This window comes from Musca vetustissima, unplaced genomic scaffold, assembly GCF_032173495.1.
Source record: "Musca vetustissima isolate MV318-11 ecotype Yass unplaced genomic scaffold, APGP_CSIRO_Mvet_v1 utg164140, whole genome shotgun sequence".
Classification (NCBI taxonomy): domain Eukaryota; kingdom Metazoa; phylum Arthropoda; class Insecta; order Diptera; family Muscidae; genus Musca; species Musca vetustissima.
The window spans coordinates 1-27,542 of NW_026880102.1; the positions used below are offsets into that span (position 1 = coordinate 1).

At 34.5% G+C, this 27,542-nt stretch overlaps 1 protein-coding gene across 1 annotated transcript; it reads right to left on the reverse strand.

The window, feature by feature from the left end:
• Positions 1-13,761: 13,761 nt before the first annotated feature.
• On the reverse strand, positions 13,762-26,116 carry LOC133325482 (galectin-4-like). Its single transcript, XM_061534225.1, has 4 exons — positions 26,008-26,116; positions 14,845-14,968; positions 14,401-14,779; positions 13,762-14,343 (listed from the first exon to the last, which is right to left on the reverse strand). The coding sequence occupies exons 1-4, from the start codon at positions 26,114-26,116 to the stop codon at positions 13,762-13,764; spliced, it is 1,194 nt and encodes a 397-aa protein (XP_061390209.1).
• Positions 26,117-27,542: the final 1,426 nt, after the last annotated feature.

Below are 27,542 nucleotides of genomic sequence, written 5' to 3' on the forward strand. Positions count from 1 at the left end.
TGGAATGTAGGATAGATGAACCAATATATGAGCGTTTTAATACCCTACACAACTATGTTGTCAGGGTATTATAGCTTTGTGCAGACCCAAAAGTTTGTAACGCCGCGAAATATTGGTCCTAGACACACCTTTAAGTGTACCAAGCGTCATATCTCGACTAGCTAAGTCGATCTAGACATGTGTGTCCGTCCGTCTGTCCATTATAATTTGTAAAAACGATACAGGCCACAATTATGGACCAACTTCACAACATTTTTCATGTAGAATGGGTTCTGCCCAATGAAGACCTCTATTGTTTTTGGTAAAGATCGGTTAATATTTAGGGTATGAAATGGACCAAAATCTTTATTTTTATCTGATTTTCTGATCGCAATTATGGCCCAAACATCGCGAATTTTCACAAGGAAAAAGATCTGTCAAATATTTAGCGGGTCAAATCTACCCTGATTTTTGTGTGAAAAATTACAAAATTTGTATTTTATAGCGTATATATTTACTCCTGGCCCTTAAATTGATACCAATTATATTGTCGTATGTACTCGGATATGGAGTTCCACGTATATAATTGCAGGTACTTACGTATTCAGATATTATTTAATAATCCATTACAACACTGGAGGGCGGAAATATAGAGCTGATCGATTTAAAGTTTTGCATGAGGTTCTAGTTATTGTCAAGCACAACGCCTATAATTTTCGGTGATGATCGGATAAAAATTTTGGGATGAAATGGGCCAAAAACTTATTTTTTTTTTTTTTTTTTTTTGTATTTTTTCGAGTCGATCTATAAGCCATTAGTAATATCAGTAATATTCGGAAAAACGAGGATGCAACTATCTCGATATATTGTCCAGGCTCGGAATAAAAATCCGCAGAAAGTTAGAGTTCCGTGGTAGTTGTGTAGGGCCCCTATTCCGCTCACAGGTTTTGAAAATTTTTTAAAATAATTCGAAAAGTAATAAAATGTACTAAATTTGTTATAATTTCGTAGCATGTAAACGGATAGAGCTAATTTGGAATGGGAATCAGGTTGAGAAGTAGACTCGATATAAGGATGTGTGCACTCATGTATACCAAACGTACTTAACTTGGTATAATTTGTATTTGAAGGAACGCGTGGATTTGAAATTAACATTACCGTCGAAGTGTAGAATTGGAATATGTGTATGAAAAGTAATAAATGATACTATATTTCGTACAATTTGGACTTGGGTAAACCGATAGAGCTGGAACACAGTCATTTCGGATATAGACTATTGTTGGGGTGTAGGATTGATGTATGGATGTAGTTTTGGAAATCAGTATCTATGTGTACTAAATGGTACCAAATATGATACAATTTGGATTTTGGTGATCCTATAGTTAAGGAATCCTTTTCGAATTAATATTACTGTTGGAGTGTAGGATTGGGGTATGCATGTAGATTTTGTAATTTGTACGTATGATTTGATACAATTTGGATTTAGGTCAACCGATAGAGCTGGAATTCTGAAATTTAAAGTTACGATCACTTTTGGAGTGCTGTATTAGGGTATGTAGAAAGTTTTGGAAATGTATGTGGACTAAATGGTACTAAATTTGGTACAATTAGGATTTGGGTGAACAGATCAGGCTTAAATCCTGAAATTGGGAAATATGAATTCTATTGGGTTGTAAAAATACGTAGTTATTGAAATATATATTAATGGGTACTAAACAATACTAAGTTTGTTAAAATGTAGATTTGGTTCATCCGATAGAGCTGGGATTCTGACACATCGAATTACGATTACGAAGTTTTGGGTGAACATATAGAGCTAGAAGAGTACAAAATGTAATAAGTTGTACCAAATTTAGTATAGGGTGTAGTGTTGAAATATGGTGGTAGTTTTGGATGGTACCAAAATGTTACATATGGTCAGTGTTGCCAAAACTTTGTTGAGGAAAAATGCTAGATTTTGTTGAAAAAAATGCTAGAAAGTGCTAAAAAAATTTAAAAAAGTGCCAGAAAAAAGTGCTAAAAATTTCTAGAACAAAATTTTTAATATTTAACAATGAAATATTAATCAGAATCCCCATTTATTCTTAATGGCAATTCGTTGTCGATTTAGCCATGTCCGTCCGATTGAGGTCGCAATATTGAAGACAGAGCTTTGGAATTTTGCACATACGTTGGTACTATTCCTATGAGATTTGATATTGGAAATGGAATATATCGGACGTTTTAGGGTACACCATCCCCCAATATTTATTTTTTAATCTTTTAGCCACATTTTTAAACTTAAATTGCTGTATATTTGTATATTGTGTTCTACCTGGATATATAGTCTTCTTACTAGAACTTATCAATATTGGTCCACTTTTAAGGGTAGCCCTCATCAATTGAATTGGTTTTAATTTGACTGTTTAAATTTTGTTGAGTAAAAAATCTCCTTATCAAAAATTATTAATTTTCCATATTTAGGGGTAGCCCCCAGAGAGCGGTACCCTCCCCATTATTCGACATTTTGGGGACGTCGGACACGCAACCGAATTAACTAATTTTTTTCTATTTTTTGTTTTGATTGTGTTTGAAATCTACCTACTAAAATATAAATACTAATAATGTCCAAATTTGGTTAAGGTAAATAACTGTAATTTCACATTGCGTACAAATATGAAGACAATTATCAATTTTCGTCCCATTTGCGTACTTTAATATAAAACAAGTGAAAAAGCGTTAAGTTCGGCCGGGCCGAACTTTGGATACCCTCCACCATAGATATACTGACAGGTACTATAAATGAAAATGTAGGGAACATACCAAAAAGTGGACCTATACCGACATTTCTAAAAACGGATTATGTAAACCATAATGTTAACCATAATACAAATTTCAGAATTTTTTAATGGATAATTGTACCCTCAGTCTAATGGCTAATAAGGGTGTATACACTTTAACACGGTGAAAATATGCCACATCGAAATATTGGTTCTAGACCCCATGTTTCTTTGGACCAAATCCGTTTCCGAAAATTTAGATTTCATCCAAACTTCGCCCATCTTATTATTTCTTCCAAACTTAGTTCAAATTTGAAGATGGTTAATATCAGTCCACTACCTCTGGAACCTCCACTCAGGGGCTAGGTCTAAATGCGGATATTGTTCATTATCGAACCATACGATCTAATTTTTTATCTCACTTTCATCCGCAGGTGAAATGATTACAATAGAGTCTCAGAACCAAATTCAAAACGCGGAACAAATCAGATAACTAGTTTAATATAAAAAATGGGGTTATATGGGGACTACCCCAAAAAGGGGGCGAATATTAATCATTTTTGGTAGGGAGATTCGTTACCATATGCAACTAAAAAATACCAAATTGCAGCATTGGGGGGAACCCTTATATGGGAGCTATGCCTAAACGTGGACCGATAAAGCTCATATTCGAACTTGACCTGCCTGCAGACAAAAGACGACCCTTTGCAACATTTTGGCGATCTATCTTAATTGTTTTAGAATGATTACAACAGACAGACGGACATGGCTATATCGTCATAGAATTTTACGCTGATCAAGAATATATATACTTTTTAGGATCGGAAATGATTATTTCGATGGGTTACAAACGGAAAAACAAAATTAATATACCCTCCATACTATGGTGGAGGGTATAAAAAGTATGTTTGCCGGAATCTTTCTATTTTGGTCCTTATTCTGGCACAATTCCAATATAAAGGGGTACTCACGCCTTTTCGGTAATCTAAAGTGGTTATAACTTGGCATTCGGGATTCCCGCTGAATAAAATACTTGTTTTCAGAAAGTTCCAACATAATTCATGTTCATTATTTTTACAACTTAATTTGATTTTTCATTTTCCCAAATAAACAATATACAAACAGACAATGTCATAGTCACCACATGAAGTACCCGACCATTGGAAAATGAAATTCATCGCGTGAAACATAGCGAAATTTCAATGCGTCAATATGAAATCAAAAAACGGAATATTTTGGGTTGAAACCCAAATTTTGTAAAAAAAAATCCTAAGAAATTAAAAAATGCTAAAAAAAAGTGCTAGGTGCTAGATCAATTTTTTTTGGTGCTAAACGAGTTCAAAAAGTGCTAAATCTAGCACTAAAAGTGCTAAATTGGCAACACTGCATATGGTCGATATTGGTGTGTATAATGATTAGCTCTTCTGACATATTCAGTTTTCTGTAAACACATCATAATATGTTAAGAAATGCTTAAATATTTCCCATATTCGCTAACGAAGTAGTGGGCATATGCAACGATGTTCCGAAATATACTTATTGTTCGGTGCTATTACCTGAAAATGAAGAATCCAAGAAAACTGTTACTTTCTGTTAGTATGGAAAATCTGTCAACTATACTGGGGTACTATACTAATACCATAGACAGACGACATCCTTAATTTGCATTAAAAAGTTCTTAATTTGAATTAAAATTTACCCCTGACAGACGAGAGTTTCTGCATTTATGAACCAGTTTTTTGTTTCAAAACTATTGTTTGTCTGTGTGTAGGAAGAAAATATTGACATTTCTTTCTTTTTGAAATTTTTACATGGCAGGAAGGAAAACTAACAGCTTTAATGAATTTTGCCTTTATTTTTAATTTTTATTTTCGTAAACGTAAACTATTTTGACAACAATCAATTTATTTTCTACATCATTGCCATACTGAAATTGCTTAAATCAGTATAAATTCAGTTTGATTTTGTGCATTAACAACACATAAAAATGAGGATAATGTACAAGTTAATTTGAATTAAGGCTGTTAATGCAAATTAAGGCTGTCGTCTGTCTAGGCTATAAGCTATTAATTGATATTTGTATTGTGACGCATTCAATTTTATACCCTTCATCACACTGTGATACAGGATATTATGTCTTTGTGCATATGTTTTTAACAGGCAAAATGAATCGAGATTAGCCCATGGTTCCGTCCGTCTGTCCCTCCGTCCATGTATTTTTGTGAACAAAGTACAGGTCGCATTTATGATCCGATTTGGATGAAATTTGGCACATGTCACTTATTTGACCCAAGGACGAACCCTATTGAAATTGGAGAAAATCGGTTCGGATTTAGATATATGTAGCTCCGTATTTTGTTTTTGCAAAATAGTCAGGCTTAATCCCAGTTTGTTGTTTTTATAAAAAACAACTATTTATTAGTGGGGAATGTATGGCATTGTCCGCCGAGGGTTAAGGCAGGGAAGGCTATAGTTTCGGATCTCTATTTTGCAAAAACGCCAACGAAACGAACTTCTCATTGGGGTCGTATCGCTGGTAACGTAAGAACTTCGAATTGTACAAGAGACATTTGGGTTTGAAAGGTTTTTTGTAAAGAAGCTATTAATAGCTTCTGGGGAGAATATCCCAACAAAAAACTAAGGGAACTGATGAGGATCAGTGGCGAGATCCGAAACTATAGTATTCCCTGCCTTACCCCTCGGCGGACAATGCCATACATTCCCCACTAATAAATAGTTATTTTTTATAAAAACAACAAACTGGGATTAAGCCTGACTATTTTGCAAAAACAAAATACAAATGGTATCCCAATTAACCCGCCAAACACTACTGAATATGTAGCTCCCATATATATTTTCGTCCGATTTTTTGTAAGTGGTGCGCCAAACTCCCAATGTTGGTCCGATTGAGACAACATTTTGCACAGCTTTGTACAGATTCGTGTATGTGATTTTTTTTATACCCTCCACCATAGTATGGAGGGCATATTAAGTTTGTCATTCCGTTTGTAACTCATCGAATTATTCATTTCCTTTAAAGTATATATATTCTTGATCAGGTTAAAATTTTAAGACGATCTAACCATGTCCGTCCGTCTGTTGTAATCACGCCATCTTCTGAAGGAATTGAGATAGGGTGCTGAAATTTTACATAGGGTTGTCTTTTGACTGCAAGCAGGTCAAGTTCGAAGATGGGATATATCGGTTCACGTTTAGGCATAGCTCCCATATAAGGGTACCCCCAATTTTCGGTATTTTGGCGTTCTTGAGCGAGTTTTTCAACCGAATTCACTGAAATTTTGTGTATTTGGTTCTTATTGGGTACTAAATATCTCCAGAAAAAAATATAAATATAGGTCCACTTTTTCTGGTAGCCCCCATATAACGGTACCTCCTAATTTTTAGTATTTTGGGGGTTTTGGTCGTATTTTTCCACCGAATTGGCTGTAATTTAGTATTTTGAGTTCTTAATAGGTTCCAAATCTCTCCACAAGAAATTTATTCTATCTAAAGGATATTGTACATATGAACATCTCTTTTATGTACCCAAAGCGATACATTCCGCCCGAGTTTTGAGCTTTCCTTACTGGTTGAATAATGTAAAATACCGATTATTTTCAATAAATTTGGCAGCACTGGCAAACACTTGCCGTCAGCACCATTTATTGAATGAATAAATCAAAAAATCGATCATGCAAAATTTATTTTAGCCATAACTTTTGCCATATTGGTGTTACATGAAAACTGAAATTGGGGTCAATATAATTGACTTTTAGTAAAAGGATATGCTATAAATCATAACTTAAAATACCAAATTACAACCAACATGGTTAAGAAATGTGTCCAAACACCGAATATTGGGGCACACTTATATGGGAGCTACCCTGAAATGTGTGTAAGTGTTAATTTATTTTTAAATGGATATATGTTATTCAATGAGAACCCAAAATACCAAATTACAAAAACGTGTTCAAATTCATAGGAAAATCGTGTCCAAAATACCGAATATTAGGGAATTACGTTATATGGGAGTTACACCAAAATGGTCCGATCATTTGCAATACCAAACATCCTAGGAGTACTAGCAATGTTTGTGCAAAGTTTCAGTGCTCTATTTTAAATATTTCGATCTCTATCGTGATTTCAGCAGACGGACACGCATAAATCGACATATAAATTTATTCTGATCAAGAATAAATACTTTGTGGGTTCTCCGATGAATATTTCGAGGCGTTGCAAACGGAATTACAAAATTTAGGAGGCAATTATTAAGTTTCTAATTTTTCTGTGAACATCCTTTATATTGTCTTCTCCCTTGCGCACTTCAACCCAAATTAAACAAATTTAGTTAATCTTTTTTTTAAATTTTTATTTACGATAAAAATGTATGTGTATTTGTTTTTACAATCGTTAGAAAAAAATTGCACTTTCTCTTACAAAGATTTTGTTTTTCTTATTTGTTTATGCTTAAATGTGGTTATGTTTTTTTGTTTTGTTATTTGCCTTATCCAATTTTGTGGCTCTTTCAAATATGTGGGATTTTATTTTCGAAAACCCACAACAAAATTTCGAGTACATACTATAAATCTATAAATATGGTACATTCATACATACATATATATATGAGAGCATTAGTTTTATTTCTGTTTTTTTTTTTATTTGTTATACCTGCATAAAAATTGTAACATTGGAAAACTGTTATATAAAACACGAATGTGTATCTGTGTTTGTGTGTGAGTTGGTTAAAATGTGTGTTTGGTAGAAAAAATCCTGGCTATAAGTTTAGAGTAGTTTGGTTTTTTGTGTTTTCTTTTCATAATTCCTTTATATCAATTCGCAGAAAATATCTTCTAGTTTATAAATATAAATATTAGCAAGAGAATTAGTTCTTTTTTTTTTGTTTTAGATAATATGACATTATCATAATTTAAGTTATATCTTTTTTGTGTTAGATTGTTAGAATAAATGTTATTAGGTTTTCTTTGTTTTTGGTTTTACTTCGACAATTAAAGATTTTTTAGTTAATAGGAATAAATTTATTGTCTGTCTCTCTTTTTTTTAAGAAAAAGAAAAATGTATATTTTTTGAAAATATTTTTTGTTTAGATTTCATCTTTTTTGGTTCATGAGTTTGAGTTAGGATTCCTGATTTGGTATATTTTCCAATTTATAAGCCAATAGAGTTTTTTTTCACATTAACAATAAATTGTAAGCCTAAAAAACTAAATAACAAAGTTGTTGTATATATTTATTTTTAGTTTGGGGTTTTTTTTTTGGAAAATGTTTGGGGGTAAATTGGGAGCTTCTTTTGATTTCCCCAGCCGGAATTTTTAACAACCAACAAGCTTCAGCATATATTGAGGCGCATTCAAAGCAAGCTGTAAAAGAAAAATAAAATAATTGTTATTAATAAAAATTAAACAGTAAGTAATGTAAAATTGTAAGTAAAAATTCGAACGAGGCTTACTATATGAAACCCTATAGCACTTTTGTATAGGAGCATTTCTTGTATGCTCCTAATATTATTTTTATAATTTTTTTTTTTTTAACCAAACTTAATAAATGTTCTTCTCTACTTCGGTTGTATCCTTCGCCCTTACAGGCAAAACTGAAATAAATATAGATGTTTCTTGTATGTGTAGAATATTCAGTCGATCGGACAGGTGTAGATCTTTGGAGGACCATTGTCTTGAAATCAGACGAAATTGAATATGATATGTTTCACGAAGAGTCAATAACACTGGCACCCTCTTGGTAATATCCTCAACCATGCATAGGGGTCTTCGAGGCGACTTCAAAAATCTTTGTTATTTTTGAACCCTCTCCTCACTTATTATGCTCTTTCTTTTTCATCATGGACGTACTGAAGAAAAAAACAAAACCTGTACAAACTAAACGTAAAAAAAAAAACATTCGGGCAGAACGAACTCAGAACGAGATTCAAAATTACAGCATTTTGAATTGGTATTGTATATGTGGTCAATTACTGCCAGAAAAAACGAATTACCAAACCACAGATACTCCTGATAGAAAAATTGAAATAAGACATTGGTTATACAAACACCTCGACAGATATTGATAACTTTGACATCCAAAATCGATTAAAAGTCCTCAAAATACTAAAAATTGGGGTAACTGTACTCCGTGAAAAACGTGAAACTATATTGATAATTTTTGGTAGAAAAATGTGACACCACATGAGCTTATTTAGTTCAAAAATATTCCCAAAGTCACCAAAATATCGAAATTAAAGAGGTACCAAATTTCTAAAGTGATGACCAATTTTGACATTTTTGCAGGAAGATTATAGAATATTTTGTGACAATCCGCCTACGTTTGGCGCACCACCAAACACACATATGAGCTATATCTAAATCGTTTGCCTACTGGGAGTAGAGCTGAATGCTAACGAACGCATCCACAGGTTGCGGATAGTGCCCAATATTTATACCCTTCACCACACTGTGGTACAGGGTATTTTGTCTTTGTGCATATGTTTGTAACAAGCAAAAGGAAACGAGATAGACACATGGTTCCTTTTGAGAATATGCATAGAATCACTTTCTGAGTTGATTTATGCATGTCCGTCCGTCTGTAGATGTTAAATTGTAAACAAAGTACAGGTCGCATTTATGATCCGATTTGGATGAAATTTGGCACAAGTCACATATTTGGCCCAAGGACGAACCCTATTGAAATTGGTGGAAATCGATTCAGATTTAGATATAGCTCCCATATATTTTTTCGTCCGATATAGGCACCAAAGTCCCTATATATCTCTCGATTTGTACGAGATTTGGCATAGGGTACTGAATTAGGTCCAGAATGATTTGTGCTAAGTTTCATGAAAATCGATTCAGATTTAAATACAGCTCACATATATAGTTGCGTCCGATTTTATGTAAATGGTGCACCAAAGTCCCCATATATCTTTCAATTTGCACAAAATTTGGCATAACGTACATAATTAAGTCTAGAGTCATGTCTGCTAAGTTTCGTGAAAATCGGTTCAGATTTAGATATATTTCTCCCATATATAGTTTATCCGATTATATTATACGCCACGGTCCAGATTTGCATATAGCTCCACATACATTATTTTGCTCTATTTCATACAAATGATACGCAAAAGAATACGATTGACATACAAATTTTCATAGATTTCACAATGGTATGTGCATGGGGTTTTAATTGGTTCAAATACCTATGTAGATCACACATTTAGTTTCACCCCATTCCATTTCAATGGTCCTCTAAAGATTATATGTCTGTTCTACCTACAGGATATTGTATATATTATCATCTCTTGTATGTATCTAAAGTGATGAAGGGTATCATATAGTCGGCTCCGTCCAACTTTTGAACTTTCCGTACTGGTTTTTTTAAGGCTTAGCTGCTGAGCCTTACCATGGTAAGAGAATATGCCATGGCTGACCCCTAGTCCTCACTTCAAAAAACTTTTTCTACAACCCCCATTCTTCAAAAAATAATATTTTATGGAATACGATTTTTCAACTGATGTCGGTGTGGCTGCCTTTGCACCCTCAGTCTCGAACAAGACCACTCTTCGGTTTCATCACACCCCATAACTCTCGACGATGCACTATGTCGCGAGTTCATATAAACAGCGGCCAAAAATGGAAGAAGTTATCGTAAGTTAATGAAATTTGGTACACGTGCTAATTATTGGCCTAAAAAGCAACTGACAAAAAATTAGATAGGTCGGACCAAGATTTGGTATACCTCCCATATAATGGGTCTTGAGAATGTCACCCTTTTTGGCCTATAAAATCTTCAATATTCAAACAAATTCAATGAAAATTGGCAATTTACATTTACTTATGCCTATAAAGCAACTGACCAAAAACTGGGTTGATCGGACCAAGATTTGATATACCTCCCATACAAAGGGTCTTGAAAACTTTACTATTTTGGACTATAAAATCTTTAATATTCAACTAAATTCAATGAAAATTGGCAATTTACATTTACTTATGCTTATAAAGCAACGAACCAAAAACTGTAGACTGTAGGTAGACCAGACCAATATTTCATATACCTCCCATACAAAGGGTCTTGAAAAATCCGATTTTTGGACCTTTAAATTGTTTATATTCATCCAAATTCCACGAAAATTTTCATGTCTTCGTCCAAATTACATCAAATTTGGGCGAAGACAGTAATAGGTGTTGTAATTTAGTTGTTGGTCCATATTTCAGGTACCTACCATACCAAAAGTCCCTAAAAATTTAACTTTCTGTACTATAAAATCGTTATATGCAGCTAAATAAAGTATAGTAGTTTTATTTTTGTTATTTTTATTATAATATAAAAGATATTTGATATCGTTTAATAACTAATAAATAATTTTTTTATCATTCACAACATTTTCAAAACACACATCAGATATGTATATATATATATATATAATATTGTCTTCCCAAATGCACGATTTAGTATCATCCACATTATAATCTCGGGCCTTTACTTTATGGCTGTTTAAGGATATTACAAGGTCGGATTGTAATATAAAATACTAAATAAAATCCTTATTTAACTCGGCTTTAACAAAAGTTCGGGCTGCTACTAATTTTTTGTTGGCATGACTTGTTAGCACCTTGTGAAAGTCGCTCAAAAGGTATTGTACTGCACTTTGCGTATCCCATGCCATGAACTAATATTTTTATGTATGAACTTTCCACAAAGGTAATTCATGTGCGGCCTCTAAATTAAGATTATAAGATTATGTCTCAAATGATCTGATAAATAAGTATAATCTTCAAACTGACTGAAAATTTATTTAAAAGCTATATTTTAAAACCAATTCTCCCATATCTACCCTTCGAATAACGTTTTTACCACTTAATTGCATATTTTATGTAAAATATTGTATTATTACTATGTTCTGAATCCAATTTCTCCTTCCTAATTGACCCTCAATAACTTATTTAATTGTATACATAACATATTTGACCATCTGTTTCTAACCATTTCGTGAATATGCCATATTTTTTCAAAAGGTGATCACCAAAAAAATTAAATAACTCTTAGGACCGCAGGACTCCGCAGCTAATTTTTTTTATTCCTTAAATAACACACTTTTCACCACTCAAATAAAAAAAAATAGAGCTAACCTTTTTTAAACTTTTTTTTTATGCTCCACTAATTTCAAAATTTGTTTTACAAATTTGATGAACTAAGTACTACAAGTGTGGACGACTGTATACACCATCTATATCTATATACATATACATATATATATACATACAAACTGCAGAGAATTCTAGTTTTTAACATCCACAGCAACCAAAATAAACACTTTTATAATAACCGTTAATTTGAATATTCAAATATTTGAGCATCAGAAAAACACACCCATTTTTCGAAAATATGGTAAAAAATCAGTTTATAAATAATTATCAAATTTGAACCTTTGTAGAGACAAAACTACTCGACATATCGATGTAAAATTTCATATTTATTCTAATTGGAGTATTTTATATCAATCCTCATAAAAAAATTTTTGGCCGCGGTCGTGACACTGCGATGTCAATGCCCGTTGAAGTTGTTGTTGTTGTAGCAGCCATATTGCTTTTAAACAATGGGCTAAGGTGACAGACGTTGGCCGAGTAAGGCTCGGGTCGTTTCAGATCGCAGACCCTCTGTCGTGGAAACGCAGAGGCCGGCGCTGATGACCATCCCACCCAAAAGACGAATGAATCATCAGATCTCTGACAAAAAAGTTTACCGGAGAGTAGTTAATTTCTGCATCCGGTTTATAGAACGAGACATAGTATCCATTACCGGCAATGAATTCCTTTTGATTAAGAATGATCTCAAATTCATTCTGAAGTTCTCTTGGATCTATCCCAATGACATTGCCAGTGACTTCTCTGTGTTGAGAAGGGATCTCTGTGTGTTGCGAAGACACTGACACAATCTTCCACTGCGAAGGAAAGCAAGATAGTGTCGAAGTCGGCACGAGGTCTCCCTCGCCCGTATAAAGGCATCCAGAAAGGCTAAAACGCAACCTCTCGCTGAGCAAATAAAAAACCTGTCAATCCGCCTTCTGCTCAATTGCAAAAACCCAAATCCAGGGTTATGACAATTGATATGTTATTGCTGTATAAACCAACAATTGGCAAATACGAAGCGAGTGCTTGGGACAGCGGCTGTCGCAGAGGCTGTGAAGAGAATGAGGTTCTCGGATAAGCAGCCGCAGTCGCTAGATGCTCGTCAAACTGCTTCAGCCAAGAGTGGTAAGGGTGAGGTAAAAGCCAAACCCGCCGGAAGCGACACCAGCGGCCTGTGACCCTGCCAGCGCCCAGTGAAACTGATAGCGCCCAGTGAAACTGATAGGTATTGAAACACAATAATTCCGAGGTTTACAAAAATTGGTTCATAAAATGATAGAAAACATTTCAAACAATAACTATTCGGCTTGAATTAACAGCAGGGGGAACGGTTTTAGAGTCCCAAACTTCTACCGGATATGTATGTTTCACTCCAGCAATTATATAAAAATATGCTATATCATTCGAAATGTATCCGAAAATTGTCATACTTAAACTATCTAAGAGATTTTAAATCGAAGAATTAATTTTCAAAATCATCTCATTTACTTCTGAAGGTGAATTTAAATGAAGAATTCGCGTCTCGGAATTGCTCCGGAAGACATTACGGTTGAATTGGTGTTTCGTATTATGTCTACGTCATTAAGTTGACTTTATGTAAAGTATAAAGTTTTAGTACACCATCAGAATAATTTGAGAACTTCATACAACTCTGGACCTACTTCAAATTCTTGCATGGTGTAAACTATAAAAAGTAAAGGTGTAAAATCTAAAATTGTATACAAACTAATATTGTCTACTTACATCAAATTTCCTTCCGTTTGTGTTCCCCTTCTCATCATTCCACATACACCATCACTTCCAAACAGGCTCATTTCACATTTACTTTTTTCCACTCTCGTCTTTTGTTCTTATTCTTGGTATTTTCTCCCCTTCTAAATCGGCGTGCACTTAAACCGATTTATATGGTTCCAAAGCTACATCGAATAGTTTAATATCACCCTGTATATATATTGTATCAATTGTACTGGGACTAACACGGAATTTATATTCTGTCAACAATTGATGATTTACGTAAATCTTAAACGAATCTTCGCCATGGACAATTTGTAAACTGAAGGGTTTGCCGGGTAAGAATTTCGTCTCCAAATCGGAACGCTCCTCCTGTCCCCAATTACCATCGATCCATGAGTTACGTATCACTGTGGCTCGTCCAATGGCACCGGAACTTTGTTTGGTAAAACGTGGATTTAAATGCAACGCTACAACGGGATGTGGCCAACAGTTGTGACCCGACTGCATATTTATGTAAAACGATTGTGGCAGTAGACGGACACGTCCCTCGACCTTAAGTACTCGCCCCAGTTGGAATGAATTGCGCGGTATGGTACCATAATATGGTAATTTGATTTCATTTAATGCTACAATTTTCGGTTCATATTCGATGTCACCGTTGGCCTTCTTTACGACACGCCATTGTGTTATGACTTTGTCCTCATCCGTATCCGCATTGGGGACGGCAACACGATCAGTCTCATCCTCATTACCACCTACCGTATGGGCATCGGGCAGTGTTGGTTCTCTTAAAGCTCTACCCAATCGTACCGTTTGTGGCACCGATTCTGGTAAACGTTCGGGATAATTTTGCACTTCGGACCGTTCAACGGTAACATCTTCAATTTCTCCCTTTACTTCGAGACTTTGAACACTTTCGTAAGGCAAACGATGATAGAATTTACAAAAATGATAACCATTCACTGAAATCATATAACATTCGTCGGTGAATAGAATCTGTACGGAAAATGCAGCGCCACGTCGTAGGCTGAAGGGCAAAGCGGAGGCTACCTCTTCGCGGCCCCAGGCATTGCGAACTTTTGTGTTGCGTACAATATAATTTTGAGGTAGTCGCGGATTAATGTGCAGGGCAACATCACGTGTGGCATTTTCAATGATGAAATTTATTGAGAACCTGCGAAGGGGAGATAAAATTCAATATTAAGAATGGTCGGATATGGTATTTCATTTCTTACTTACCTTTCACAATGTTTCTTTGTTCGTCCTTTCACCGTAAAACTGACACCCTCGTGCAATTTGCCCAAGTTCGGATTTTGATATACCGGTTCATCTTCGCCATCCTGATAGAGGATAGTCTGTAAAATTAAAAGAGAAATAAATTATTAATAACAACTTATAAACAATTTTTGTTTACAGAAAAATACAATTGAAATCCATTTTGAAATGCGACAGCAACGTGACAAGCAACACATGGATATGCTTTTCATTATCCAAGTGTCATTAGCATCTGGAGGCATTTACCTCAAACTCAAGATTACCAAGATCGTGAACTAAATGTTGACTTTTAACAATTAATATATCTAAAGTCGATACCATTTTAAAATTACAAAAAATGTTGTTCTATTTTTTTATAAAAATTGGAAAGGTTAATAAAAAATCTACAGGTATTTGAATTTGAAGGAGACAACTCAGATATAATGAAAATCTCATTTCTCTGGTACAATTTTGTTCTCTGTTCTTTCCCTCAATTGGATCCAAAGATGTTTTTGCTGAGTTACTTCAGATAATCTGATACTGCTTCTAACTATGAAATAAAAAGATCTGAAAAGGAAACTTAAAAGATACCTTGGAATCAATATCACATTCCGGTCTAATATTCGTGGACATGCTATGAATTTAAGAATATCCCGAATTAAGGCGACCGAACTGATCTGATATTAGTTATGTAATAAACACGCTCGTTGAGAGGCCTGTTGGAGGATGGGTGTTGTATTTATCTAAATAATGCATGCTTATGAACTCATACTACGCTATGGTGTAGAACTTTACGAGAACTAACATTGCCCGATGACCATAGGGTGTGAGGTCTAATATTCGTGGACATGCTATGAATTTAAGAATATCCCGAATTAAGGGGACCGAACTGATCTGATATTAGTTATGTAATAAACACGCTCATTGAGAGGCCTGTTGGAGGATGGGTGTTGTATTTATCTAAATAATGCATGCTTATGAACTCATACTATGCTATGGTGTAGAGCTTTAAGAGAACTAACATTGCCTGATGAACATAGGGTGTGAGGAGATGAGACTGACCGTGCTACCGTTCTCTATCCTTATGATGACAAAGACATAATACAGAGGTGTGTCGTAAATAAGGCATATGGTAACATCGAATATGAACATAAAATTGAAGCATTAAATGAAATTGTCTCTATTATGGTACTAAAACGCGCATTTTATTCCTACAACAAGGGATCTTAAAGCTTTGGCTGGCACCTCCTGGGGCATGGATAATGAAACGTTAATAACGACATGCAAGGCCATAGGTCCTTCCATCCTTAATTATGCTGCCTCAGTCTGGACTTCTCTCCTTAGCGACACACAATGGAGATCCTTGCTAACAACACAAAATAATGCACTCCGAATTGCAACCGGCTGCGTCCAGATGATGAGTGCCGATCACCCACATGAGGAGACCAGAATGTTCTCAGTCAAGCAACATGCGATCTGCCGTGTCATCCCAATCATCAAACAGTGATGACAGATCCACATCCGTTAAACATCCGTCAGGACATCAGGCGATATAGTGATGGTATCCAAGACGTCAGACTTAAAATATGGAATCAAGGTTGAGAAGAAGGGTCGATATAAGAAGGTTGTTTTGGAAAAATGTACTCATGTGTACAGAAAGTATTAAACAATACTAAATTTTGTAAAATCTTAATTTGGAGACACGAATGGAGCTAGAATCCTGAAATTTGAAGTTTACATTAACGTCGAAAAATACTAAATGGTACTATATTTGGTACAATTGGAATCCTGTATGGATTTGTTTTGAAAACTTGTACTTATGAGTACTAATTTTTATACAATTAGGATTTGGGTGGTCGGATCGGGCTAGAATCTTGAAATTGGGAAATATGATTTCTATGGGATTGTTGAGGTGGGTACTTGTGGAAATTTATATTAATGTGTACTAAATTTGGTACAATTTAGATGATTCGGTTGGGGTTTGTAGGAAGTTTTTTAAAGGAAGATTTTTCTATAATTTCTATTGGATTGTGTGATGTCAGTAGTTATGGAAATTCTTACTTATGTGTACTGAATTTGGTACTATTTCGATTTGGGTGAATCGATGGGGCTGGAATCCTGAAATTGGGAAATATTATTTCCGTTGTATTTTTGAGGTAGACAGTGTTATGGAAATTTATTTTAGTGTGTACTAATTGGTAAATTCGATGCAATTTAGGTGAACCGATATAGCAGGAATTTTTTTAATTTAGAATAAAGATTACTGTTGGAAGTTTCGGAAATTCGTACTTATGTGTACCTAATGTAATCCAATTGGGTTTCTGAAATTGGCAAATCTGATTTCTGTAGGATTTTTGACGTAGATAGTGTTATGCAAATTTATATTAGTGTGTACTAAATGATATTAAATTTGGTAAAATTTAGAATTTTGGTTGAACATTAGAGCTCGAATCAAGAGTTTAAAGGGCAATAAATGGTACCAAATTTAGTTAGATCTAGATTTCTGTTGCGGTCTTGAGATATGGAGGTAGATTTGCAAATATGTACTATAGGAGAACAAATGAAATAAAATTTTAACTATGATTGATTTATTTTCAACGGAATGGCTGTTGGAATTGGAATTGAAGATTTTCAACGGAATTGGCAGCAAATTTTGTATTTTGGAACCTCATTGGAAGCTATATCTGCATCTGCACCAATTTCAACAGAAGACAATAACGTTATAATAGTCTCAATTTAATACGTTGTACAAAAATTCGAGTCAATCGAGAAACTTAAAAAACTTATAAAAATACCAATATCGGCCCTCGATCAGGTATAGGCGACATATGGATACAAGACATCATCATTTATTGAAGTTGGCGGTTTTTTGATGAATATATTTTATATAGATCGAGGCATAGTTTTTTTTTAAGAAAATATTATTAAGTGCAATGGCGTGGATTAAAACAAAAAAAAAAACAAGTAAAAAAGCCGGGCCAAACTTTGGATACCCTCCACCATAGGTAAACTGACAGGTACATGAAATGAAAATATAGGGAACATACCAAAAAGTGGACCTATGTAAACCATAATGTATTCCAAATACAAAGTTCAGCTATTTTCAATGGATATTTATATCCTCAAGCCTTATGGCTAATGAGAGTGCATACACTTTGATACTATGCAAATTTGCCTCATCGAAATATTGGTTCTAGACCCTATGTTTCTTTGGAATTTCATTCAAACTTCGCACATCTTACCATTTCGAAGATGGGGAATATCGGTCCACTCCTTGTGGTACCTCCCAACCAAAATTTTCAAAATTGTGACCCATTGGTCCACTCCTTATAGTACCTCCCCCACAAAAGGTCAACATTTTCAGTATTTATAACGCGCTCAAGAACCCCAAAATACCGAAAATTGGGAGAACCCTTATATGGCGGCTATCCGAAGAAATTGACCTATATTCATAATTTTTTTTTGTGGACAGATTTTATACCTACTAAGAAATCCAAATATTAAATTACAGTCAATTCGGTGGAAAAATATGATCAAAACCCCCAAAATATTGAAAATTAGAAGGTACCGTTATATGGGGACTACCAGAAAAAGTGGACCTATATGTATAATTTTTTGTGGATACATTTAGTATCCAATAAGAACCCAATGTACCAAATTTCAGCGAATTCGGTTAAAAAACGCGTTAAGAACCCCAAAATACCGAAAATTGGGGGTTACCGTTATATGGGAGCTATGCCTAAACGCGGACAAATATATCCCATCTTCGAACTTGAACTGCCTGCAGACAAAAGACAACCCTATGCAAAATTTCAGACCTTATTTCAATTCCTTCAGAAGATTACAACAGTCGGCCGGACGGACATGGCTAGATCGTCTTAGAATTTTACCCTGATCAAGAATATATATACTTTATAGGGTCGGAAATGAATATTTCGATGAGTTACAAACGGAATGACAAAATTAATATACCCTCAATACTATGGTGGAAGGTATAACAAAATATTTTTTTAAGGAGCATGGCGTGGATTTCTTAAAGATACTATTTTTTAAGGATCTAGGCGCGGATTTTTAAAGGAAATATTTTTTATGGGCCAAGGCACAGATTTTTCATTAAGAATATTTTTTAAGGACTAAGTCGCGGATTTTTTGAAAAAAAAAAGTAAAACCTACGTTTTTAATAACGTATAGATCCTTATTTTGTCTCCATTATGGTTCTAGGCACATTTTCTAACCGAAGTGGTTGTAATTTAAGGGTTCTGATTGATTTTAGTTATTTGGAGTGTGTGCGATTCCGTCCAAACTTAAGCACATTCCAACGAATTCTATTGCAATTTTTTCATTTTTAATTCTCTTATTTTGTTATTGTTCTTATTAGTTAACTAATTATTAATTTTGTACTAATAACCTTCATAAATAATGATTTTAAAAATTCCAGAATAGTTCTCATCATTCAAAATGTGTTTACAAACTGAACTTAACCCATTTAACATTAAGTGTATGTACTTTGTTCATTCACTGTATTTTTTTCACTGATTTTTACAGCCTGTTTTTGTAAAATTCTAAACGAACGAATTCGAGTGACTTACGACCAAACTTCTTGGTTTTGAAAAATATGTCATTTATTTTTGTTTTGAATCCAGAAACATTTTTTTTACATAAATAAAGGTTTGGTAGTAATTCGTTCGAATTGTTTCGTTTCGAATTTTACAAAAACAGGCTGTTAATGTCAAGTCTTAAAAGAAAACATTGAAAAAATGCGGGTTGTTATTTTTTAATTACTTCTAGCATTTTGAAAACACTGACATACACAACACACCAGATTTTAAAATGTGAAACTATGCTCTGGTAATACACAACTGATTAAACTTCAATTACATGGAATGTTTATGTACCAAAATTCTGAAACTATTATCAACATCTGGAAGACCCTTGAATGGAATAAAATAGAAAGAAATCAACAGCTATATGTCAATGACATGATAATTATATTATTATGAAAAAGGGAATTCTATGTCACATTATCGACAATTGCTTGGCATTGAAGCGAGATGACTGTGAATGAATCCGCTGTTTGTATTAATTATAATCCCCACGTAAGAATTTATGTATAAATGTATGTCTATAGATGTGTCAATACAATTTTGGAACTGTTTACCTTAAACGAATTTGAACATTTTATTTAAATATCCGCTTATAAGTACATATGTACGTATGTACATAGCTCACAAGTAAATAGTCTCACACACAAACATTCTTACTCATATAAGAACATTGCCAAACAAATTATTTAACAACAAAAAACGAAATGGCATTTTTGTATGGAATCACCACCACATATTTCACTGATAAAGTCATAACTCCCCAAAAACAGTCAAAACAAGCCGCAAGTTGCAAATAATCCCCCCTAAGAGTAAGTGCGATGAGCAATGGCTGATTGAGTTAACCCACAAAAATATATTGGCAAAAAAAAAAAAATAAATAAATAACTAGACGAACAAAACTTTAATAACGATGATAACGTCATGTCGTCGTTATTACACTGACTACAATTTTTTATCGCACTCATGTTTTCTATAATTAATGACAAATTCATTTTATAAAAAAAAATTATACATATATATAAATAAAATAATTTGTGTTAATTATATCGTGCACATGTAGGTACTTATAGTGGTCAAAGGCGGAGATTCATATTCTAAAGATGATAACGCATTTTTTAGAAAAATGTAGGGGAATTTTTTTAGTTTTTTCATTGATATGTTTATGAATATAGAAAAAAAAAACGCTGCAAAAGAAGAAAATCCGATTTTTGTAAAAAACGATCAAAGAAATTCAATTACAGAAAGCCTCTGAAATCCCCGATCATCCTATGGAAAATATGGAAAATACAGGAGTGGATTTTAAAGAAAATACAGGCGTGGATTTTTAAAGAAAATATTTTTTAAGGACCAAGGCCCGGATTTTAAAAGAAAATATTTTTGAGGGACCAATACAGGCGTGGACTTTTAAAGAATATACCGAAGAGAAACCGAAATACCTAGCTGTGTCCACTTTGGTTGGAAAATGAGTGTAGGGCTTTCAAATTACCACAAGTAGCGGGAACCCTATATTTGGAAACATTGGCCAATATTGGATATTTTCTGCCAGAATGCCAAATTATAGCCACTTCTTTCGGCGAGATCTTTAATTTACCTTATATCGTACGGGATCCATATGTCAAAATGCAGTCGTTTCTGTTGGAAACTGTCACTAGAATCAAAATATCTTAAATCGACTGAGGCCCTTATATGTGAACATTTACCTACATCGAAAATGGTCTGCCAAGTTGTCTTTTATCCTTTTAAACTACGAAATGGAAAATTATAGCCACTTTGATTGGAAAAATATGGCTCAGATCTATAAGAGGTTGGAAATGGGCGAGACCTATTATATATAGATATTTTGCCAGGAGCACCGAACATGGTGAATTCCGTTCTGTGGCTGGAAAATGCGATTAAGACCTTAAAGTACCAAGAATGAAGCAGAAGCCATTACTAAGAGGACCAAGTCAACATATGGACTTATATTAACACATTTTTACCAGGAGTCCCATATGAAGAAACCCCCTGCTTAAAAATCTTTCGAAATTGTGACTTTTAAATAGAAAACCGAATTCTGTAACGAAAATTCTCCCGATATGGCCTACAGATTATCTACTGTCCATGAAGACTTCTAGAAGGTGTATATGAAAGACATGGTGCGACCATTATGCACTCCTTTAATCGATAGGGACTCTTATATTAGGGCTATGTCAAAACATAGGTTTATATTGAAAGCGTTTCGCTTAAAAATGTTCTTATCCTCAGACAGCCGACACTGGCGAGTTACTACCACTTCCGGCTGAAAATACGGATCTACGATGAAAATGTTCTAACAGAAGATCATATCGAGCCATATTCGCCAAAAAAAAACGTAACCCTCAAATTTGAAATTTTACAGGAGAAGGTTTTTTTAGACCAATGTCCTTCTACAGGTATTTCGTAGACAGAAGGTCTTCCAGAGGTGTACTAAAGAAATTCGATTTTCTATATAACAGTGCAGTGATTTTTTCTACATTTTTAAACTGAAGTGGCTATATCGAGCCATATTCGCCAAAAAATGTAACCCTCAAATTAAAAATTTTACAGGAGAAGGTTTGTTTTAATAAATTCAGATTTAATAAAGCTATTATTTTGCAATATTATAACAAAACTGTAGTTCTAAATTTCGAAATAATAGCTTTATTAAATCCGAATTTATTAAAAAACCTTCTCCTGTAAAATTTATAATTTGAGGGTTACGTTTTTTTGGCGAATATGGCCACTTCAGTTTAAAAATGTAGAAAAAATCACTGCACTGTTATATAGAAAATCGAATTTCTTTAGTACACCTCTGGAAGACCTTCTGTCTACGAAATACCTGTAGAAAGGCTTTGGTCTAAAAAGGTCTGTGTGTGAAGTACGTCTTTTAGAATATATTCTTTTTTATATAGGACTTCTGTTTTTGGTAAAGTATACTATAGAAAAACTTAGAAAAGTATTTTATATATGGAAAACCTTTAGAATGTCCTACTTCAATGGAAGACAACTAGATGGTCCTTCGTCTATGAAATACTTGTAGGAAGTCACTTGTAGAAAAGCCTTACGGAAGGTCCTAATCTTGTAAAAGGATTTGGTCTATGAAAAACCTTTAAAATATAGGAGACTATAAAGGGGGGTTTATGAAAGATCCATAGATGTTCATATGTATAAATATGGTATCCAAACAATTATAAAGTGTCAGTCAGTGATGCCGACACATCTATACCCGCAGCCTAAGGCTTGCGAAGGTCACCGAATTACCACACAATATGAAGAGGTTCCAGAAGGCGTTGCTGTATTGAAATATATGTTTGAATGTTTGTGGGGGAGGTACCAGAAGGAGTAGACTAATGGGACCCATCTTAAGACTTGATCTAACTAAGGTAAAATCATTAGGACGTGGAAAGTACTATACAAAGTCTTCTCTCTATGGATGGTCTATGTATGATTTCCGTCTATTAAAAACATGTATATGGAAGTCATCTAAAACATTTTCTGTCCATTGGAGAACTGTAGAAAAGTATGTTCATCTTATGGAAGACCAGTAGAAGTTATTTTCCTATAGAATTTTTACTTTCTATAGAAGATTTTTATGAGACTTTCCGTCTATGGAAAACTTGTAAATTTTTTTCTATCCATGCAAAATGTGTACAAGGATTCAGTTTATTGAAATCTTCACTAAAATTTAAAATTATTTCGTAGTCTTCCTAAGACCCATTTGGTCTACTATCTACGCACGACCACCTTGTGTCTACGGAAGACATGTAGAATTTTACTGACTATGGAAGACCTGTAGATGTTTTTCTTCAGTGAAAGATCTTTTGGTCTTTCGTCTTTTGGAGTACTAGAGGTTATCTGTGGATAACCTCTAGAAGGTATTCGGTCTAAGGTTATATAGATCGTCTTCTCTATAAAGATGACATATAGATGACTAGAAAGAATTCTGTTTGTGGAAGGCCGGTAGAAGACATAATATCTATGTAAGATATCATTGCAACAATCGAAGACCTACATAATTGTTGCTGTATAAGGAAGATTATAGGAGGTTATATGTCTATTGAAGCCCATGAAATATCATTATTTTCAATTAAAGGATTTTTCAATTGAAGATCTTAAGATCTACCTATATACATAGTGTTTAATATAAAGGTGATCTCCTTAATTGTATTTCCTACAGTTTTCTGTTGAAGGTATACTACCTATACAAGACCTACCCCTGTCTATTGACGATCTGTAGAAGGGCATTCGTCTTTGGAAGACCTAAAGAAAATTTCAGATTATGGAAGGCTAATAGGAGGTATTTTCTCTAAGGTGTTATATTAGAAGGCCCATATATCGTCTTCTGCACAATTATGGTTTTCAGAAGATTTCTGTGGTATTTGAAGGAAGTCTTCGGAAAACCTATAGAGATTCCATTGGAGAGTTCTGATTATGGAAGACTGATCTTATATTTATAGAGGTCTCATACGTTGTCCTTTGTAAATTATGACTTTCAGAAAGTTACTTGTAGTCTCACTAGACCTCCACTATGTCTTCTGTTTTTAAAGAGGTTATATTTATAGAAAGTCCACATATCAACTTCTTTAATGATGCCCTCTCGAAGGTGTCTTCGTAGTCTTCCTAGAACGTATTATGTACCTCCAATTGAAGGCCTTCAAAATATTTATACCCTACACAACTATGTTTTCAGGGTATTATAGCTTTGTGCAGCCCCAAAAGTTTGTAACGCCGCGAAATATTGGTCCTAGACCCACCTTTAAGTATACCGATCGTCATATCTCGACTAGCTGAGTCGATCTAGACATGTGTGTCCGTCCGTCTGTCCGTCTGTCCATTATAATTTGTAAACATGATACAGGCCACAGTTATAAACCAATCTTCACGAAATTTTGCATGTATGATAGGTTCTGGCCAATGAAGACCCCTATTGTTTTTGGGAAAGATCGGTTAATATTTAGGGGATGAAATGGACCAAATACTAAATTTTTGTCGGTTTTTCTGGTCGCTCCAGAGGCCGCAACAATGATCCGAACATCGTGAAATGGAGAAGCGGATCGGACCAAAGAATAAGCATGCCTGTTTGGAGAAAGATCGGTCAATATTTAGCGGGTCAAATGGACCCTGACTTTCGTGTGAAAAATGACAAAATTTTTATTCTATGGCGTATATATTTACCCATGAAGGACATATATTGATATTATATCCAAGAGGAGTTGTTGACCTTTAAATTAAGACCAATTATATTGTTGTATGTGCTCGGATGTGGGAGTTACACCTAAATATTTACAGGTATCTCCGTATTCGTATATTATTTAGTAACCCATTATCACTCTAGAGAGCGGAACTATAGCGCTGATCGCTTTGAAATGTTCCATGAGGTTCCAGTTATGGTCAAGGACAACGCCTATAATTTTCGGTGATGATCAGATAATAATTTTGGAATGAAGTGGACAGAAAACTTTATTTTTTGTGTTATATTCGAGTCGATGTATAGACCTCAAATGAAAGGCGAACATCACAACACAACCTACGGTGAAGGGAATGTGGACAATAGCTGTACTGAATACTCGTAATATTCGGAAAATATATCAGGGTGAGGAAGAGGTGCTGTTTACCTCTAATCGGGCAAGAGGGTGCAAATATCACGAAATATTGCCCAGTCTCGGAATAAACATCCGCAGAAAATTTGAGTTCCGTGGTAGTTGTGTAGGGTATCGTATGGTCGGCCCCGTCCGACTATACTGCTCCGCTCACTGGTTTATATTTATAAAAGGTATAAAAATGAACTACAGAGGATTACTTTGTAATCTTTCTAGATTTTATATTAATATTAGGTTTAGGAAAAGGGAATCCATTATTTTTATAAGAACCATAGGACTTTATTTAACATGCTTCGGAATATCCGATTTGGGCCAAATATGCACCGTTTTGTTGTATGATTTATTGTCATTTTAAAGGTAACTTCATATTGCTCTCTCATAGAAGTCCTGCTCTCTATTTGCAAAAAACTCTAGTAGTCGATTTTCACAATCCTCCCTAGATACCAGTTTTTTTTTATCATTAAAGAAATTTTGCAATGCAAGAAAAAGATGATAATCGCTCGGTGTCAAGTCCGGACTGTATGGCAGATGTATTAAAACTTCCCAACCAAGCTCCCGAAATTTCTGGCAAGTCACCTCTCCTGTTGGCCAATTCTGGCCGTTTCTGGTCAATTGTGATCTTCAAACGGTCCAGTTTTTGACAGTAGAGATCAGAATTTAGCATTTGGCCATATGGAAGCAACTCATAATAAATAATCCCCTTCCAGTCCCACCAAATGCATAGCAGAACCTTCCTGGTCGTTTGTTCTGATTTGGCCACCTTTTGAGGTGCTTCACCGCTCTTTCACCACGATCGTTTTCGCACAGGGTTATCGTATGTGATCCATTTCTCATCTTCAGTCACCATCCGTTTAAGAAATGGGTCTATCACATTCCGTTTGGCCAAGGCTTCCCGGATAAAAATTCGATCCATCCTATTTTTCTGTTAATTGGAATGGCACACAAACATCGAGCTTCTTCTTGCATCCAGCTTTGGTTGTTAAAAACAGTTTTATGGTTGATTTTTAGACCCTGGGCGATGTCACGACTGCTAACATGCCGGTCAACTTCGATCATTCTGATTTTATCGAACTTTTCATAATGAATTTATTTTTCCCCAACCTAATATAAACACACAGATGTTCTTCTGCGTAAAAATGACCTGCATCTCCTAGACTGTATTTTGTTTATGGACGACCTGTTGTATATCTATGTATTACCTATGCAAGACCTCTAGAAGTTTTACTATATATGGATGATTCTTAGATGTTTTGTATAAAGAAAGCTTGTTGAGAGTATTTTACCTCTGAAAGGTTTTATTTGTATACAAGGCCTACACATCATATTCTAAGCGTGTATGATGTTTATGGAACAACTTTTGAAAATCAACTATATATTTGAGTCCTCTAGATTGTCTTCCCTTTGTGGATGATTTGTAGTTTTTCCGTTTAAAAAATGAGTTCTGCTTATAGTAGACCTTCAAAAGATCCTCTGACTATGAAAGGGTTTTAAGATAATATTTGTTTATACAAGATCTGTATAAGGTTCTCTGTATATGGAGATTCTCTAGAAAGACTTCGATTTATGCAAGGCCTCCAAAAGATGCTATGTCTGAGGCAGCCATCCAGAAGAGCATCTGTCTAGTTAAAACCTCTAGAAGGCCTTTTAGACCTCTGGAATGTCTTACGCCTATGGAAGCTTCTAAAAGAGCTATATAAGTACTATAGGAGCCTTGTAAAAAGTCTCCTGCTGTCTGTAATACACACATTGCTCTTTAAAAAACCCACACAAATTATTTCCACAATTATTGTTCTCTGTAAGTCCTTGTCATACACAAACAACCAAAAACAATCATACGGATTAATTTTTCTCACCATAATACTGGTCTTTATTAAAACGACTTTAGAAATGATAACAAGAAACAAAAACAACAACGATTATCTCTTTTTCATTTTCACTTAACTGATAATTAGTTCGTCTTTATGCAATATCATTCTGCTCGTCTGTCTATCAGTCTTTCTTTACGTCTGACTGTCAATGCTATTGTTCATGTCATTGTTTCCCGTGTAAGGTCCTTGATTTCATTTTTAAGGACTTGTTGGTTTGAAGATAATCACATCAGCAGCTCAAGATAGATAAAGGGCGACTAAGAAAGATGGGAATAGCAACAAAAACATTGCATGTGGGTTTTGAAACACGTTAACACATCATGATGCAATGGCGTAGCTGGAACACTCTCTAGGGGGAGGGTAGGTAGCTTCCATATCTAGAAGCTTCAATATAAACTGTTAAGAGCATTTGTCTAGCAATTATGTGAAGAGTAGTACTGAGTCATTATTTCCATTAAAATAATGAAACCTGACTACGTCCATGACCCCACCCAGTCATCTATAAAAAACAACCGACCCGGCACCATTCCCTTTTGTTTAAATTACCAAGATGAAAATAGATTCTATTTCATTTGTCTCCATATTTCGCTTTAATAGAAATTCTAGTTTTGCTT